The sequence below is a fragment of the Perissodus microlepis genome, chromosome 15, assembly GCF_051167445.1.
Source record: "Perissodus microlepis isolate ML-2025 ecotype Zambia chromosome 15, ASM5116744v1, whole genome shotgun sequence".
Classification (NCBI taxonomy): Eukaryota; Metazoa; Chordata; class Actinopteri; order Cichliformes; family Cichlidae; genus Perissodus; species Perissodus microlepis.
In genome coordinates this window covers 7371886-7389941 of record NC_140475.1, presented here as the reverse complement: position 1 = coordinate 7389941, position 18056 = coordinate 7371886, and the positions used below count along the sequence as shown (strand labels likewise).

General features: G+C 40.9%; 1 protein-coding gene across 1 annotated transcript; it reads right to left on the bottom strand.

Annotated features, from left to right (window-relative positions):
* Nucleotides 1-865: 865 nt before the first annotated feature.
* On the bottom strand, nt 866-17754 carry LOC146371564 (WD repeat-containing protein 26). Its single transcript, XM_084953247.1, has 14 exons — nt 17016-17754; nt 14883-14982; nt 14069-14125; nt 11451-11587; nt 10693-10790; nt 10409-10565; nt 8797-8935; nt 8508-8648; nt 8042-8161; nt 6871-7016; nt 6463-6541; nt 6205-6334; nt 5586-5780; nt 866-5463 (listed from the first exon to the last, which is right to left on the bottom strand). Exons 1-14 carry the CDS (start codon nt 17318-17320, stop codon nt 5438-5440), a joined length of 1830 nt encoding a protein of 609 aa, XP_084809373.1. The 5' UTR covers nt 17321-17754; the 3' UTR covers nt 866-5437.
* Nucleotides 17755-18056: the final 302 nt, after the last annotated feature.

The window sequence follows — 18056 nt, the reverse complement described above, 5'->3', positions numbered from 1 at the left end:
TTCGTTCTGTGACTGCATGGCAATAAAGAATCTTTGCATCTACAAAAACTGATTGCAGCTTTTACCTTGTGACAGGAATGATCTCATGAGAGTATGTTTGACAGATTACTGGACAAGAAGTCATTTATAACAGATCACTTTTTGGCAGGTGATCACTGGAGTCTTTACTATGGCCAGTACTCCGACGACATAATCATCAAATCATTTTAGCAACCCCGATAATCTTTCATCCATCTACAAAACATATGATATATATGATCTATCTATCTATCTATCTATCTATCTATCTATCTATCTATCTATCTATCTATCTATCTATCTATCTATATATATATATTGTTAAAACCCAATGTATTTATGTATTTTTTAAAATCTGAGTAAATGACATGTAAATAAGTAAATGTCATGTCAATGACTTTGCACATACACGACAATTTCAGCGTCGTATATGATACTACTTTCTCGCCTGTCATTGTGGGACAAATGCCATTTGTAGTCCGAAATTAACCAGCAGGGGGCGAAAAGGTCCAAAGGATCCAGTTTTTTTAAGCTCCTAACTGTAAATATTCAGGCATTATATATGGAAGCCTTTTTCCGCCTCTGAAAAAAAGAAAAGAATAAAACAAATGCAGTTTGAAAGTCAATATTTTGGGTTTGCTTTTGTATCTCGAAATTTGGACATTCTGACATAGGTAACTCAAAATTGAGAGACAATAATTCGGCATTTCAACTTAGCTCTGCATGGCAATTGTATTTATGTATCTATTTTTATTTATTTATTTATTTTTACTTTTTGCTAAGGTGAAAACAAGCTTCCGTAATTATGAAAGAATTGCATGTCTCAATATAGACCCGATATTTCAAATTCCAATTCAAAGGTGCTTTATTAGCATGAAAACCTCTAACACAATATTGCCAAAAAATCAAAGTACAATTTAACAAAATTATCACAATTTATTTAATGAAAATGTATTTAACGAGATGTCCCCCTTTTCATAACCGGTGTTTATTGTCAGTCATTGTGACCTGTTTCTTTTTTTTTCTTTTTTGAATTTCAGCAGCTATGCCAATAGTTTTCATATTGCTTTTCGTTTAAAATAATAATTTCACTTGGACTTGCACTTAAATGTTGAGCACTGTGGGCTCACATAAAATATTGTAGTTTGAGCCCACTCCACGTGTACTTATTACTACTCAAAATAGCCATCTTTGTATTGAAATGGCCAACAACACCTAACTTAAATTATTCTAATTATTCTGCTGTCTCCTCATGTTGATATCAAAGGTAGCCTCCTCCCAGAAGGTCTGACTCCAAACATTCTTTCATGACCTTTCAGAAATCACTGAAGACAAATAAAATACAACCCTTTTTCCAAAAAGTTGGAATGCTTTGTAAACTATAGCCATAGAAAAAGTAATGGTTGAGTTGATTGGTACAGAATTGAAATTATTGATCTGATAGTACAAAGAAAATGAAGAAACACAAGTATTGCCTTTTTTAATGCATGCTCACTTTGAATTGGATAACAGTGAAATAAATCCGCTCACGACTCGTCACACTAGAGGTCAGTAATGTCATGGAGTCTCGGTATGAGGGTGTAAAAAGAGGAGAGGCTGCTTCAATGCACATAGGATGGGACCTTGGCGAAGGCACCACAAATACTTAATGATATGCACAGGTAATGGGAGCAGCGCACCTTGATTAATTCAGCAGGACTATGTTAAACCACACATTGACACAGAACTATTTAGCAATTGAAATGAAGCAAGTATGGAGAAGCTCTGTTTTCATTATACACAACAAATTTTAAAAGAGTGAAGGCGTCCCCGTCTCAGCATGATTCAAATTCAGAATGAGTACATGTATAATTTTGAAGTCACATTTCTATTATTCATTTATTTTGAAATTTAAATTATTTTCATTCCTTGTGTTCCATTTATTCTAGTATTTTATTTACAGTGTGCCAACTCTCTTGGAAACAGAGACCTTCATGAATGCTTTGCCACATTGGTGACTTCGGGGTCGAGTTGTGCCAAGCTGTTTAAGGATGGGAGAATAGCAGAGTGGATTTCTAAGCATCTCACAGGTTCCTAAGTTTCCTGCCCCACCAAACGGCGATGGACCATTCTTATTGTTGTTTTTTTTTTTTTTTCAAAACCCTGAATGCTTTATTGAAAATATGCATACATAACACTTTCCCTACACAACAATACAAAACAGTACAATCACTTTTGTAAATAACACATTGAACATAAATCCACACATTTCCCCTTCCCGCCCAAACCCAAGGAACTTAGAGATGCTACTGTAAGCCCTTAGTATCCCCCACCCACCACCTCTGAGAAATAAGACAGTTAAATCAGAAACAAGTCTCTTGGTAAACCCAAGACAAAAGAACAGAGCAGACACCAGGTTGCATACAGACATAGCATTTGCCACCAGCAGGTGAACGATGGGTTTTACTGGAACTCTTATTCGGGGTCTTGGTGTGTACCGTTTGTCTCAAGTCTTCTGAAATGATGCAGGGCGTGGAAGAGGAGTCCATTCTATGGTCTAGGCGTCAAGATAGAGGTTTTCAATGTGTGAATATCAGATCAACACATACACAAGTGCCTCAAGTAAATTTGGCTTTGATGTGGGGTCAGAGAAGTAGCCACTGCCAATCTACAACGGCACGCCAAGAGGGATGATCGGTCGCGTACACAGACATGCGATAAAACAAGATTTTCACATGAAGGAAACTCTTTAAAGGCGAGGGGTGGATAGATCAAACCTGATTTGACTGTAGGTAACACACTTCCTACGACTCTTCTCACTCCTAGGTGCATGAGTGTTACTGTGCATATTATTTTATTTTTTGTGATAGTGGTAGAAAATATGCAACTGAATACAGATGAACAAAATATATTTAAAACATAAAAGAGTTAAAAAGGGTTATAAAGATTACAACAAAAACAAAAAGGACTCCAAATGTCTGGTTATACTTTAATATGATCATACAGAGAAAGAGATCAACCAAAAAATGATATATGAACAACAAAAAAAAGGAAAAAAAAATAAGTAACAAAAAAGTCCAATAAAAACAGACAGAAAAGCACTGTTTTGAAACATTTCACTGTATATCAGTCTGTAGCAAATAGTCATTACATACCCTCGAAAAGGGAGGAAGAAAGCTTTGAATGGTGCACTGACCACTGAATAACTTGGCTGGAGAGTGAAGTGGGGGGGGGGGGTGTTAATGCTGAATTCTCTCTAAGCTCGACAGCGGTACCCTCGAGAAGAGGCTGCTACGCCTTTTGAGAGTGAGGGCGAGCTTTCAAAAAGTCAAAGACAAGCCACTGCTTTTTAGATGCATAGAGGCATAGTAAGGGCTTGCTTCCTTTAAGCAATCTCCTATGTAGGTTACGTCTTCACCAATGTAACATTTTACGTTTTAGGCTGGGAACTTCATGGATTTATGCCATTGCCGTATGTGCAAGAGAGCAGAAAAGACTACTCAAAGTGCAGTTTGGGGGGGGGGGGGGGGGGGGGGGGGGTGCTGCCGTACATAGTGAAGGTTTGTGTGCAACTGTATAAACAGGAAGGCAGTTTGTTTGCATTCCCAGGATTGCAACAACACTCCCTAACTGTGCGCTCGAAGCGTGGATCTGGGTACTGGTGCCTCTCCTCTCTGGGGCGGTCCTACTACACGCCCATTAATTACAATCATTAACTTCTCATAAGAAATTACTCTTTGCTAATAACAACACTTTACAGCTTTTTAGAAACATGTCTCGCTCGAATTGCTCTTTTGAAATTTCCTTTTCCTCCCCAAACCCACAAAAAGCAGATGTCACTGGTTCAGTGTTGCTTAAATGCCACATGGTAGGGAGAAAAAAAAAAAAAAAAAAAAGAGAGAAAAAAATCTGAATGTAAAAATTAAAGCCCCAGATTAAAAAAAACAAAACAAACAAAATGACTTTCTTTTACAAAATGGCTCTCAAGTATTCTTTGTTCCACAGATAGAGGTCCCTATGGGGCTTTGGATAACTCAGAACTGGTTTTAAAATCCTCTTTACAATTTTAACATGGGATTAGGAGAATTGGAGAGAGGGTGGGGGTGGGGGATTATCTGCTGGTGCGAATTGAACACACATGCACGCACGCACGCGCGCGTGCGCACACACACACACACACACACACACACACACAAAGCACACGCCAATTAAATCTGCACTCAGTAACGTCAGCTCTCATACTAATGTGTGCATGCATAATCGCTCATTCACTCTCACTCACACACTCACACAGAGGAGGAACAGCAGTCACTGATGTGCATTAAAAGTTGCACTTTTCACATCTGAAAGCATGTCTCTTGAGAAAGGTCAAAGTGTATGTCTTGATAGTGGAAACGCCACCTTATCAACAACGAAAGACCCACCCCTCCCTTCTCCCAGATGATATGTGAACTGTGAGTTCCTCTGTCCTCCTCTTAGGCAGATGTAATGGAGTTGTGCGGTAGCTAGCTCGACAGACTGTGTGTGTGGGGGGGGGGGTGGTGTACTGTCAGTTGGAAACAGAACAGCAACTGTCCTTTAGCAGTTAAATTAAGGAATAAAAAGATTTTATTTTCCTAATGTTGAGAAACAAAAAGTGGAATCTTCACACTAAAGCTTTCCAAGGGCACTACTTGCTAAGATTCACCTCTTAAATGAGAATAAACCCTATGACTATCATAAAAAAATCCAACATTTAGCATAGCCTTTTTTTTTGTCTGTGTTTCAGCTGGTCGGTCAATGTTTCCACTGTGGACTTTCAGCCTTTGTCCAAAAGATTGAATGTTAATATAGCAAGAAAGAGGGGGAGAGGAAAACATACATACAGAATAGTTGCTATATCCCCCTCTATGCACCATCCTCCCCCAGCAAGACCCCACCCCAAGTCCATGGAGACATTATACAGGTAACGTGAGAGACAGACAGGCACACAGATGTAGTCCAGTGAGCAGACGGCTGATCTGTGGTGTCTGTCTGGAGGCATCACAGGGACTTGATGTGCTCCAAGCTCCAGGTGGAGGTGGGTTTCCTGGGAAACTTGTGAGGACCTGGCATGGCTGGTGACCACGCAGGGACATGGAGGAAGAAGGGTTTGCTTGGAAGAGGAGAACAGCCATTACAGCTCTCCAGGGAGTATCCCGCTGGGCGCCGACTCATTTATCAGGCCTTTAGGTCAGAATCGGATTTCGGATGAAGACGAGTTTTCGGTCCGTCTTCACACTCGCTATTTTTTTTCTAGGCCAGTCAGGAGACAATTTTCTTCCGTATGTTTTCTCTTTTTTGTTGGTTATTCTTCTCTTGCAATATGTGGATGCTGGGTTTTCTTCGCCCATGAATATTGTGTTTTACTGTGGGATGTTGTTTGTTGTTAGAGACACGGTTTCTGCTCTATTAGTGACCATCAACTGTCCATGTGACTGCAGTTTTCTGAGAAGGAAATAAACATTTAGTAGATCAAAATGGTGATTTGAGGAGAATTTTTGCATAAATCAACATGAACAAAAACAAAAATAAAATAAAATCATGTTATAACCAACAGTTAGAACTACCGTTGAGCCCATCTGCCTCTTGTGATTCGAGGAAGGGTGCAGGGCCCCAGATGCGTACTGTGCCGTCATCGGAGGCAGAAGCCATGAGGCTTGGGATGGCCGGGTTCCAGCTCACACAGTTAACGGTGCGCGTGTGGCCTGTGAGCTCAGCGATAGGAAGTTCACCACGCCGATGCCAGATGTATACTTTGTGGTCTGTGGCAATAGATAAAGAAAGCAATAAAACAGGTGGAAGAAAACAGGGTTCGAATTGTAGGTGAATTAATGTAAAAGACAACACCGATCGGAATTTAGAAAGTTTCGAGAAACTGAATGAAAGGAAGAAACATTTCACCATATTTCACAAGGAAATATTGGGAAAGAGAGCAGAGGAATGAAATACAGCAAAAGATCTGGGCTGGCTGGGAATTGGCTGCTAAGGGCTTTAACCATCCTAATAAAGGCATTTAAGTTACTTTTCCCAAATTAGTCACTACTATAATGGTGATCAGAAGTCATGCAGAGCTACACGCAGAAAGGACACTGGACCAGAACACATTACACTGAAAGAAGACTCATACATGTTCTACTAAACATAGTCAAAACGTGGCCATTTATTCCCACAGCACTCTGACTGTACCTTCGCTGCCACTGGCAATGAAGTCTTCGTTGTGTCCTCCAAAGCAGGAGTGGATTGTGTAGAAGCCCTGGGTAACACCTTGGTACTTCCTTACCAGCACCCGGTCCTGAAGGTCCCACAGGTGCACTCCCTACAAAAAGGTATATACCAACAGACTGTAACTACTGAAGGATACTTTACACCGTTTAGCAAAACAAAGCAGCCATGCATTTTAGCAGGACTGATGCTGAAAAGAGCCTGAATTGATCAGTAGCTTACCTGAGTTGCTACATTTAACAAAGCTAATCTTCCGTTCTTTGAAACAGTAAAAGACATGATAGGGTGGTCCTCCTGAACTCTGTAAAGGACATGTGAACAAGACAGCCTGTCAGGCACTGTGATGTGTGATGTAACTGATAAGTATAACGTGATATTTTAGAGCAAATACTACAGACAGCTGTAGAGTTCCTAAAATTCGGGAAGAGTTTGTTGTGGTATTCATCCGTTTTAAAGTGAAACCATAGCTATAAAAGGAGCACTGCTCGGCATCAGAAGAGATCAACTCCAGCAACTACCATGATTAGCTATTCATTACACCTGGATTAGCCCCTTGAGAAAAATGGCACATGTCAACAATATTTCATGTAGGTATACAACAAAGCAGGGGTGAGGAGCTCTGACACATACATGTTTCTGTCCGTAAGGTCCTCAAAGTTGTATCCCCGGATACGCTGGTGGGTGTCTGAGGCCAGCACTATCCTGCCATCGTTCAGGCACCACAGGCACTGCACTCTCACACCCTCCCAGGAGTCTAACAAGTTGCCATCCAGGTCCTGAAATACACACATCAGAGAAGAGAAACACTGAAACAGCATAGTATGGCAATCATACTAAACTCTTACTCCCATTGGATGCTTACGAGGGGAAGCACTTGTTTCTCTGTTGTGAAGTGGTTTAAGTGGTTTCTGTCATATTTCAGGCCTGCTTCCAGGACAAAATGACCGATTGTGAAACAGAAGTTAGTGGGGATGATCAGCTTACGAGGGGAAACCTTTGGGGAAAATCCCAAACTTATTCCAATGGTCAAACCACATCTTTATTCATATATATCAGGGGTGTCGAACTCCAGGCCTCGAGGGCCGGTGTCCTGCAGGTTTTAGATATTACCCTGTTTCAAAACAGCTGAATCAAATGATCCAGCAGTGAGCCTGTGCTGTCCTGTAATTTAGCCATTTGAATCAGCTGTGTTGGATTAAGGACACATCTAAAACGTGCAGGACAACGAGTTCGAGTTCGACACCTGTGATATATATCAAGGTGTCAAAACTCTTCATTAAAAGGTACAGGGAACCACCCTGGGAGGGGAAAGAGCTGCTTAGTCACAAAGCACACACAGATAGCTGTAGATCAACTGTGAAAAACATATTTTTATGGGCTCTTTCAGTAAGTTGGATAGAAAATCACAATACTGAAAGAGCCTATGATTGTTTGAAAACCTGATTAAGGTCATCCCAGCATTTCAATAGACGTTTAACAGCTGCTAACACAACCAAATCTCTTTTCCTTTTCTCTCTTCCCCAGCACGCCATTATGAAAACATGCCAGGAATTCAGCACTGATTAACAGAAGCAATGATAACAAGATAAGATATGCTTTGTTTAGCACCAAACGTGGCAAAATTGTTACAGCAGTTAAAACTTAAGTTAAATTCAACAAAAATATAACAAAATAGCTGAGATGACTAATTAATTCTTTTCAAGAAAAAAAAAAAGGTGAAAAATTTGCCGAAAGCACACAAACTAAAAACAGCTGTGCATTAAACATAGAGAGAGAATAAAAAAATAATTAATTAACTTACACACTGATAAAACTGTCCCCTTTGTCCTCCAGTGACAAAGCGCTTGCCATCAGGGTTCCAGGCCACGCTGGTCAGACTATCTTCATGGGACTGGGACATTTTGGTCCGCAGCTCCCCCGTCTGGTGAAGAGGGGGGATTGACAGACAGAGTGCAAATCAAGAGGAGAGAAAATGGGGGAAGGGAGACAGCGAGAAGAAATATTAAGCAAGAGTGGGGGAGGGTTGAGTAACAGGAAAGGAAACAGAAGGGGATCCGTGAAGCGGAGAGGTCACTGAGTATACACAGCACACTACAGAGTATCTAAGGCAGGTTATCCAGCACACGTTTCCTCATTTTGAAAAAGAAGGATTTTGAGATTCACCCATGTATGCTTTTCTACACAACTGTAGTATTATGTTCTCTGCTGTTTGAAGAGGTAATATAGCAGTAAAGTTAACAAGTGAAGCCACCGTGCATCAACCTTACCTGAACATTCCAGAGCCAGAGCTCGGAGCAGTCATCCGGTCCGCAGGCGATCAGGTAGGTGTCATCGGGACTCCAGGCTAAGTAGGAGACGCCGTACGCATGACCCTCCAGGGTTCGCAGCAGCTTCAGCTGGTGGGTCTCCTACACAGATAGTAAGAGGACAAAGAAAAACCCTGAGACACAATATGGACTGGGCCCTTATTTGTGGAAATTTAAAAAAAATATACCAAATTGTCAAGAGATTTTAAAGTCTGAAATTAAAATACTAATAAAAAACCCCAAAACTTACTGGGTCCACTTGCCAAATTATGACAGTAGTGTCTTTGGAGCCAGTGGCTAGCTTGGTGCCATCATTTGAGAATTTGCAGAACCACACCTCATTACAATGCTCAGTCAGAATCTGTTGAGTGTAACATGGGAACTGCTTCCTGTAACACACACACACACAAGATGAAAAAGTTAAAATCTTAATTCAGTCATCCATTTAACCCAGGTCCAGGTGGCCGGGGCAGCCGTCTAAGCCTTAATCACCTCGGTTGTCTCCTTTCACTGCACAGAGGCAGCAGCTCTACTTCGAGCCCCTCATGCAAAGAAAAGCTCCCACCAGCTCTACAGCCCACCTAAAAGAAAAACACTTGGCTTGTTGCCCATCACTTTGTAGCTAACAGTTGGTATCGCTAATCCTTACACTTGTAAGGACACCTTTTGAAAGAATCTTGGTTCTGTTCCTTGTATTCTTAATCCTTTAGTTGCTACCCACAGCTGGTGCCCACTGGTGAGGGTAGGATCTACCAGAAAGTCATCAACTTTGGGCTAAGCCCTCTCTTCACCACACAAAACAGTCACAGTGCCCAGATCACTACAGTTTCTGATTGATCTTTCTATCCATTCCACTCCACCCTTGCCCCACTCATGAAGAAGCCTGCAAAGTTCTTGAACTCCTCTACTGAATGGAGCGAGTCCCCTAAAGGATTTGGTCATATGCATTTTCCCAGGTCCATAATATGCATGTAGATTTATGGGGAAAACTCCAACACACCCTGTACTATCCCCTGAGATCGACAGTTGGCCCAGTTTCCATATTCCTCTTTCCGAACCGGAGTTTGAACTAATGCTTAGACTCTCCTCGCCAGCACCACTGCACTGAACTGTGACCCTCTGAAGATGTAACACACCCACTGCTCGCCCTTTATAAAGAGGTCAATCCTCAGTCTGCCAATCCAAAGGCACTGTTGGTGACTTTTGTGCATTGTTCCAAGGGTGTGTGAACAAAGACAACAGAGCAACCAGAGCCTTAAAGAACTTGAATTTCATCTTCCCTTCATTGTGTCAGTTAAAACAATCGATTTTAGATGAGCCACAGCAGTAAAACCACTGACCGGTTGTGAACAACAGTGATTATCTGCTGGAAAATCCTGGATTTATCCTGGATATTGCTTTGTACCATCTACTTAAACATTGGTGCACACCAAACACCCCACTCCCTCAACCTATCAACTTCACCCTATCTCACACTACAAAAGACTTAAAGGATCCTTTGCCAGTGTCAACGTTCCAGACACCAGAGGACACCCCCAGAGGCTGCATGTCCATTCCCTGATGAGCTACAGGTGTTTGGGACATTACAATACACAGCAAATAAATAGGAGAGAGAAAATGCGACAGGTTAAAATATACGAAGCATCAAGGTACAAAAGAAAAGAAGTAGTGGAGACATAGTAGTGGAGTAGGTCATTAAAGAGAAAAATCTGCTGACTTCCACTCCAAAAACAACATTTAGAATCACAAGGAGCTCCAACATTTTGGTTTCATAACAACAAGAGTAAAATATTGCAGTTTTGTAATTTAGCAAAGTCTGGCGTCTCGGAGACAGTGCAACATGCTAGCTTTGCAGTACCAACCTGCTGCAGACGTGATCAAGGAGGAGAGAGACCGAATCCAGGTTATTGTCCAGCTTGGTGTTATGATAAAGGCAGCGGTCCCTCTGCAGCTCCACTGCTTGCCGGAGCAGGGTGTGCAGTCGACGAGGGGGCAGCATCACAGAAGGAGGCAGGTATGCTACAAATAGAGAGGAAAAAACGGATCATAGAGATTCACAGCTGTACATGGAATATGCACACACACACACAGAAATAAGACAACATCTGTTAGCTGTACAGGGTCAGTTATGGAAATGCCTCCTCACTTTGTAGTTTATCCAGCAGCCTGCAGCGTGAAGCCGTGCCCTTGCCCTCCCACTCTGCCTTGGCCCTAAGATCCTCAGCATGGCTACACATTAGGTACCTGAAACAACATACAAGAACGCAGTTTAAGCAAAAAAACACACTGGACATCATAACATCCATGAAGGATTATTACAATTTTAAAAAGACATCTTATCACCAGGAAGTAAACAGGAGCTTAAAATAGTGATAAGAATGGCCGTAAACTACAACCACTGACAACTAAATACAGATTTTAACTTAGACTAAATTTAGCAAACTTTCAGATGTGGTAAATAAAGCATCCTGAAGGGTCTAAGATGAACTTGTTACATTCAGGTATTTGATATTTTTTTTTAAAAAAAGAGCTGACTAACATTTGCAGATCAAGCAAAAAGATCCATGATTGTTTTATTACTGGAGATAAAACAGTAAGTGTGACAAGAACTGCACTGTGAAAATTACTACTAAAATCATTTACCATATAGATGTTTTACAGTGAATTCAACAGCTTAAGCTTCATCAATTATCATAATGTAAGACAATTTAATATTCCCTTAATTATCAGCAACAATATTTATACAGGTGCGGATTTTGGTACAAGTAAATCACCAAACAGGCGTACCATTAGCATCTACAGGACTCTCCAATAGCTATATGGGTGGTTAGTAGGTGTGTATTTGTGCAGACAGGGTGAACATCCTGATGATGGCTATAAGCCAGAGGTAACATTAAACAGTACCCGCTGAGTACGTGGATGCGATCTGTGTTGTACTTGAGCGGCGTCAGCTCTCCCCGGAGGACCTGCAAAGCCTCCAAGACTTTTCCGTCCTCCAGGTACTCAAGGTACTTCTGCTGCAGCAGCAGGAACTTCATACGCTGAGTAGAAAGAAGAGAAGCACAGGTATAGAGAAGGTAATCTATAAACACCAAAAATATACAGGAGGAAGAAATAAATAGTAAAGAACAGCAGCAACAGTACACAATTCCAAACGTTCAATGCACCAAGTCTCCCATAGCTGCAAATATCAAAACAAACAAGGCTGGCGCCAGCTAACAAAGCCTTCATTCTAATTTTGGGAAAAGGTTCAAACATCAAACATTAAAGAGAATATATAATTGCATGATAGGATGCATCAATAAACGCATTACCCAGCAAGCAAAGATTTCTCAGGAAGAAAACATGACTGCCAGAGCCAGAAACCCCATCCAGTTTTTATAACTGAAAATAAGTTAGATTAAAAATATGAAACTATCTATAATAATAAACGAATAAAGACTCACACAGAGGTGTTCCAAACTACAATAATATGTGTTCTGTGTTGCAAAGTACTTTTTAGGAATCTCATGTAGCTAAAGCCACATTATCACCCAAGAGCAGACGTCCCCATCCCATAGTAACATTCTTATCATAATATACAGATAAAAAAAAAAAAAAAAACTCATTTAGATATTAACATATACTGAAAATATCAGAAAAATACGCCAACAAAAATAAGACGTTTCCAGACCTTGTCCAACAATAGCATAAATTCTTATTAGCTCTTTATAACATTTTAAAATCAAAGTCAAAAATAAGTGGCACCGATATATGCATCTGCACAGTGAAAATATGGAATACTGATAAATAAAAGAAAAGAAACGGCTCAACAGCAGATCTCTGTTCAAACCTTTTGGGCTCAGATTGTAACATTTAACACTTATATGCTTCCCTCCATAACAGAAATGCATCTGCGTGACTACACTTTCAAAGAGGAAGCAATACTCATACACCTTGAAATACTTGGCAACGTACATCATACTGGATTTCTAGCTGAGGAATAAGAAAGGCCTTTTGTGTGCTTCACCCTATCAAGCAATTATGCATTCTTTTTACTGAGTGATGTTTAAAGCTCACCTGGTTATCATTTATTGTTGTTTTGAATTACGTGGATAATGCCTTCAAGCTGAAACATGTTTCTTTTTTGTACCACAACAATGAAAACCATTTATCAGAGTGTACTGGCATTCTGTTTGTAAGGAGAAAATAAAAGAATGACAAATAAGCTTAAACTACTGCTTTGACACTGACAGGAAGTGATTTTAACCATATATATCATGACAGCTAGTTTGCATAACTTTATCATAAAAAAGGATAAAGTACCACATTTTAAGGAAGCAAAAAAACAAAACATTCCCATTTAGGATATATGACACTGATACAATAAAACTCAAATTAGTGGTAGAATATAATTTTAAAAAAGTCAATTTGTCATTAATAGAATATATTTACAAATATGCATAGCACATATGGTAATATTAACATCACCATTTCTTTTATAGTGTTTACACATTTCTGCAGTTTAGCGATGTCATTTGCGGTGTTAAGCGCCTCCATCCTATCTCAGGTATGCAAGTACAGCAAGCACACTCATATCGACTACACAAAAGCCACCCACATAACTCTGTAAATAAAGAGGGCAGAAACACACATCTCAGAATTCTCCCCCTTAGGCCCGTGACACGAGCAAACTGCGCTCCAGAACTGTTGTGAATGTCATATTGACTATGACAATGCTAATCTCAACTCAAGAACTAAAATGGTGTTATGAAAGAAAAAAAAGAAGAAAAAAAATATTAAAAAGCTACATCCATTTTCACAATAACTCAGCAGGGAATGGCTGTTAGAAACCTTATGACACAGAGCAGCAGGCACTTGACTCTGGAGTATTTTTGGAGCTCATCTTGTTGCTAATTAGCATGCTAGCTAGGGATAATTAGTCTGAGCTGAGTCTCATTACCACACTGATACTGTAAAGTATTTACTCTCATACTAATCTTCACAGGAATAAATGTTTGTGGATCAGTGGTATTCAATATTAAAGGCCCTGATAGATGTACTGTGTACTGCAGAAATACACAACTGCAGTCTTTTCTGTTAAATACTGTAGCTGACATGGATATGTGCTCAATGTGCTGTTAAATGTATACATATTTAATTCTTTTAAACCATGTTCTGTAATGGAAATTCTTGATCTCTCATATCTGCTCCCAGTATTGACTGACCTGGCAAAAACAAAGCTATAGTAGCAAGAATCAAACCAAAACATAGCTTTTAAATCTATTAGTTATAATCAATGTAAAGACACTATGTAAAAAAAAAAACCCCAAAACAACAGCACTGCAATGTGGAGTCACACTCTACTTGAAAACAGTATCCAGTACACTACTCTAAATCTAAATGTGGATTCGCTCCTTCTTGTGGCGCTGTCCACAACAGGAATCTGCTCTATAACTGTATCATTCTGGAAAGTCCAGCTGTGCCTGCTAACTGACTGACTGTCATTCAGTCCAGTTCAGGTTTGGGCAAACGGAGCTTACCACAATAGCATTGGGAGAATGCATCAATGCTCTCAGTTCGTTGAGATCATTCTCAGCCTGCACCGAAACAAAAGGAGGGTGACAGAGGGGAGAGAAAGAGGGAGAAATCATTAGCTCAGCACTTTCCATGCATGCACAAGAAAAAAAACAAAACTAATTATATAAACAGTGATACAGATTTTATGGTCACCTAATCTATAAGGCTTTGACAATGCAACTGTGCTGTGATCAAACTGTAAAGGACGAATCTCAAAGTACCAGCTACTTTTACCGTTTTGTAGATAACTTTATGGAATCAAAACAAATTGCTTGTGTATTAGTCTAATTTTGACCACAGGCGTTCTAAACCGATGTAGGTTCGTTACACCAGGAGATTCATTTGTACCGGCATTAACACTTTTATGGGTCTGCTGTAAAGTGCTGGATCAAGCGCTAATAAAATAAACTGGTAATTTAAAAGCCAATTACATAAAGACACCTTAATAAGCATTTTACTTCACCTTTAAATTTCTGTTCATTCTACTCAGCCACAGAGGGTTGTCCTGCGGGCTTCAACATTAAAAATTAAACAAGTTCATGCTGCTGGGTTTGCATAACTGTGCCCCGTACAGACTGCTGTTTGAACTCACCTATGTTACCACCTGCTGCTTTCATAAACTTAGCTTTGGTTGATAATTAATATGAGGCGAGACTGATCTGAAAAGATATACTGTATGTATTCTAGCTCTGCATTTTGAAGTGAAATTTCACTGTCACAAATTCCATGTTGCCCAGAATATTTCCTATTATGTAGTCACTGTAAACAAATACTAACCTTGTCCCACTCCCCTTCCATGACATGATTGCGGAACTTGGTAGCTGAGGGGTGTTCCAGTCTGCAGCCTGATTCCTGCATCAGCAGGTCCACCGTCTGACTGCAGAGACACAGGAGGAGAGTGGAGGAGAGGAAGTTATCCAGATATATAACGATGAGACATGTGAAAGGGAAAAAAAATCAAGGCCAAATGTGGTTTTTCAGCTATTAACAGTCACTCAATACCTGAAAATGTGAGCTCAGTCAGCTGACAAGTTAGCCCATCATTATGTTAAGTGACATTTTTTAGGTAGGTTATAGACCTTTTCCTCACTAGTCATTTATGTCATTATGCCAATACTTTATGGTGATGGCAAATAGTGTACTGGGTGACAAGACGATATTAATGTTTGTGGCCGACAGTAGGGAGAATATAATTTAATGGCTAACAATAACTGGGAGAAGCCGGTTGTGGGGCAGTTGTGTCACCCAAGCATTATTTGTGGACACCAACATGAATCAAGCTTCCACTGCGGTTGACATCACCCCCTTCGGCTCTGTCAACAGTGAACCATAACCATCTGTGCAAACACCATCCCTCTGCTAAACACACTCCACTCCCATAAAAGCTCCTGCAGAGATGTGTGTGCAAGATAATGCAAGTGAAATGGGTATGGGGGGTGGCTGACACCTTCAGCATGATGACATCATTCTCAGGTATCAATGGAGTGGCGCAGCAGCTCTGTGTTGAGCCCGATTTCGCTTGTATTTCCCTGGCTGAAATGTAGGGGCTCTGTTTCATACCAGGCAATTTCATACCCCCCCCCCCCCCCCAAAAAAAAGAAAAGAAAAAAAAACCCTCATAGTAAACACAGCAATGTCTTTTATAATGCCTATAATGCTATACTTCCTCAGCTGAACACTAGAAATCAAAGGACCCAACAGTGCAGACCACTGGCAGTTTGAAGAGCACCATACACACGTTTCTTGGAAAAAAAACAACAAACCCTCATTTCTATAATTAGATTCAAACCAACGTTTCCATGTGAAACAGCTGGCAGAAAGCGCATTCCTCAGCCGCCATGAAGCCATCCGATTCTGCTCAGTTCGGGAACAAATGTCGCCCACAGTATTGACTGCTGACTTTAAATAAATACACGCTCCAATACATGCACGTCACTGTTTGTGACTGGCTGATGACACATTGCTCGGACACAGCAACAAAGACGGAAAAAATGAAGGCAGGAGAGAAGTTCTAACATTCGTGAGATAGCTGTGTAAAATGGTGCCTGATTTGATGAAATAAATAGTTCCAAGGACACATCAAGAAATGCAAAGAGTGCACTAGGAATACTAAAATAACCAGGTCATATTTCATAACCCATACCCGTTATTACAGTGTCTTTCAGCAATACAAGACTTCTCCATGTACCTCTCTAAAAAGAAACCCCAAATGAAAAAAAACGTGCTGCATTTGCAGACGAGCTACAAAAAGAAGAAAGCCACCAGAGTAAAAAGCCGACGTTGAAAACCCCGTGCACTAACCTAACATTTTTCTCCGCAATTGCTTTTTGCGCAATAACCTCTCAAACGTGAAACTCACGCCGTAAACTCGATCATTCTGCTTAAGTACCTAATTAGGAAAACTGAACCGTCTCCATTTTATATAGCTGAAAAACCACAACAAATCTGCGATCCTTGTTTTGTATGAACAAATGTTACTAATGTTAGATGATGTAATGCCTTTTATTCACTGCGAAATCTATAACATTTATTAATAGATCGTGACGTAACTGGCATTAAAAGGCTCCTACGAGTTATGGTGAACTCGTGAAACAGCTCTATGTTGAACTATGTTTTATCTTTCCGTGAACGTTTAATATCAGGACACAACACCTTAGCGCAGGCTACCGATGCTAGCTGTTATTGTGCAAGATGGACCCCTTCTTTCTACCAACTGCCGAGCTCACAGGCTAACTACCAACCCCATCCCCCATGTTTGTGTCTGTCAAGCGCACTAATATCGCCTTTACCAGCTGCTATTTCGCAGTTTCACATAAAACCCAAGTTATACAGATTGCACTTCTTATGTTCGATGCTAACGTTAACTGCCTTCGTGAGTTTTTCCTCGACTGACACACTGAATAAACTTACTTCAGTCCTAGTCCGTGGAGATGTTGCCCTATTAATCGTATGACATCTTCCTCCGCCTGTGTTAGTCGTTTCTTCTTTTTCAACGAGCCGACCTCCGAACTCGAGGCCGTAGAAGCAGCCGAAGTCCCCGTGCAAGGCCCTACTGAAGATCCATTACTGGTACCGACGTTATTACCGTTATCTGTGCTGGAGAGAAGCCCATTTGAGTGAGTTCCTCCGACCGAGGAGGACTCCCCGTTTTGTGCGCTGTTTAAGCAAGAGAGCTCCGAGGATTCTTGTCCTTGTCCAGCCCCGTTTGCCTGCATACTGCTGCTGAGGTTGTTGACAACACTTCGGTTAAAGTGGATGGCAGAGGTGGCTTGAGAGTATGCACCGCGTCCTAGGACAACTCCGGAAAGGCCTGTCAAAACTGCTGAAGCCCCGGGCTCTCCTGCTCCCTCCACCGCCGAGGCTCGGTGCTTCTTCCGCGGGGGCGGCGACGCTCCGCCGGTGTCCGAGTCGGAGGAGGAGGAAGCGGAGGCCAGAGTTTCCTCACCGAGAGCGGCCGTGGTTAGAAGCCGGCGAAGCTCCGGGTGGGAAATGAAGGTTAAGCTTCCAGATCTGAGGCCTCGTTGTCAGGCTTAGAGCGTACTGTCACTGTGGAAGCTCTATCAGTTAGCCCGTTTTGTTGTTGTTTCTCTCAAAACAGCTGCAGCTCTAATGGAGTCCTGACGCCCTGACGTAACCGGAAATTCCTACACTACCAGGCTTCCGGGTAGAATTATAATCCATGGGTGGTGCATGAGAACCTAGTTAGCATAATAATGATCAAAAAACAATAAAATTTCATATTAAAGTTCATTTTAGTGCTCCAGAGACTTGAAGTGTAATATATCCGGAATTTTGAATTAGCATAATGAGTAAATCTAGTGTAGCTAGTCTACTGATCACTAGCTAACACAGTGACAAAATAAGTAAATGAAAATGTGTCCTCGATATCTTCGTATCCAAGGCCTAAAGAATAGTATAAAAGTTAACTTTATCACTAAAATACTATACACG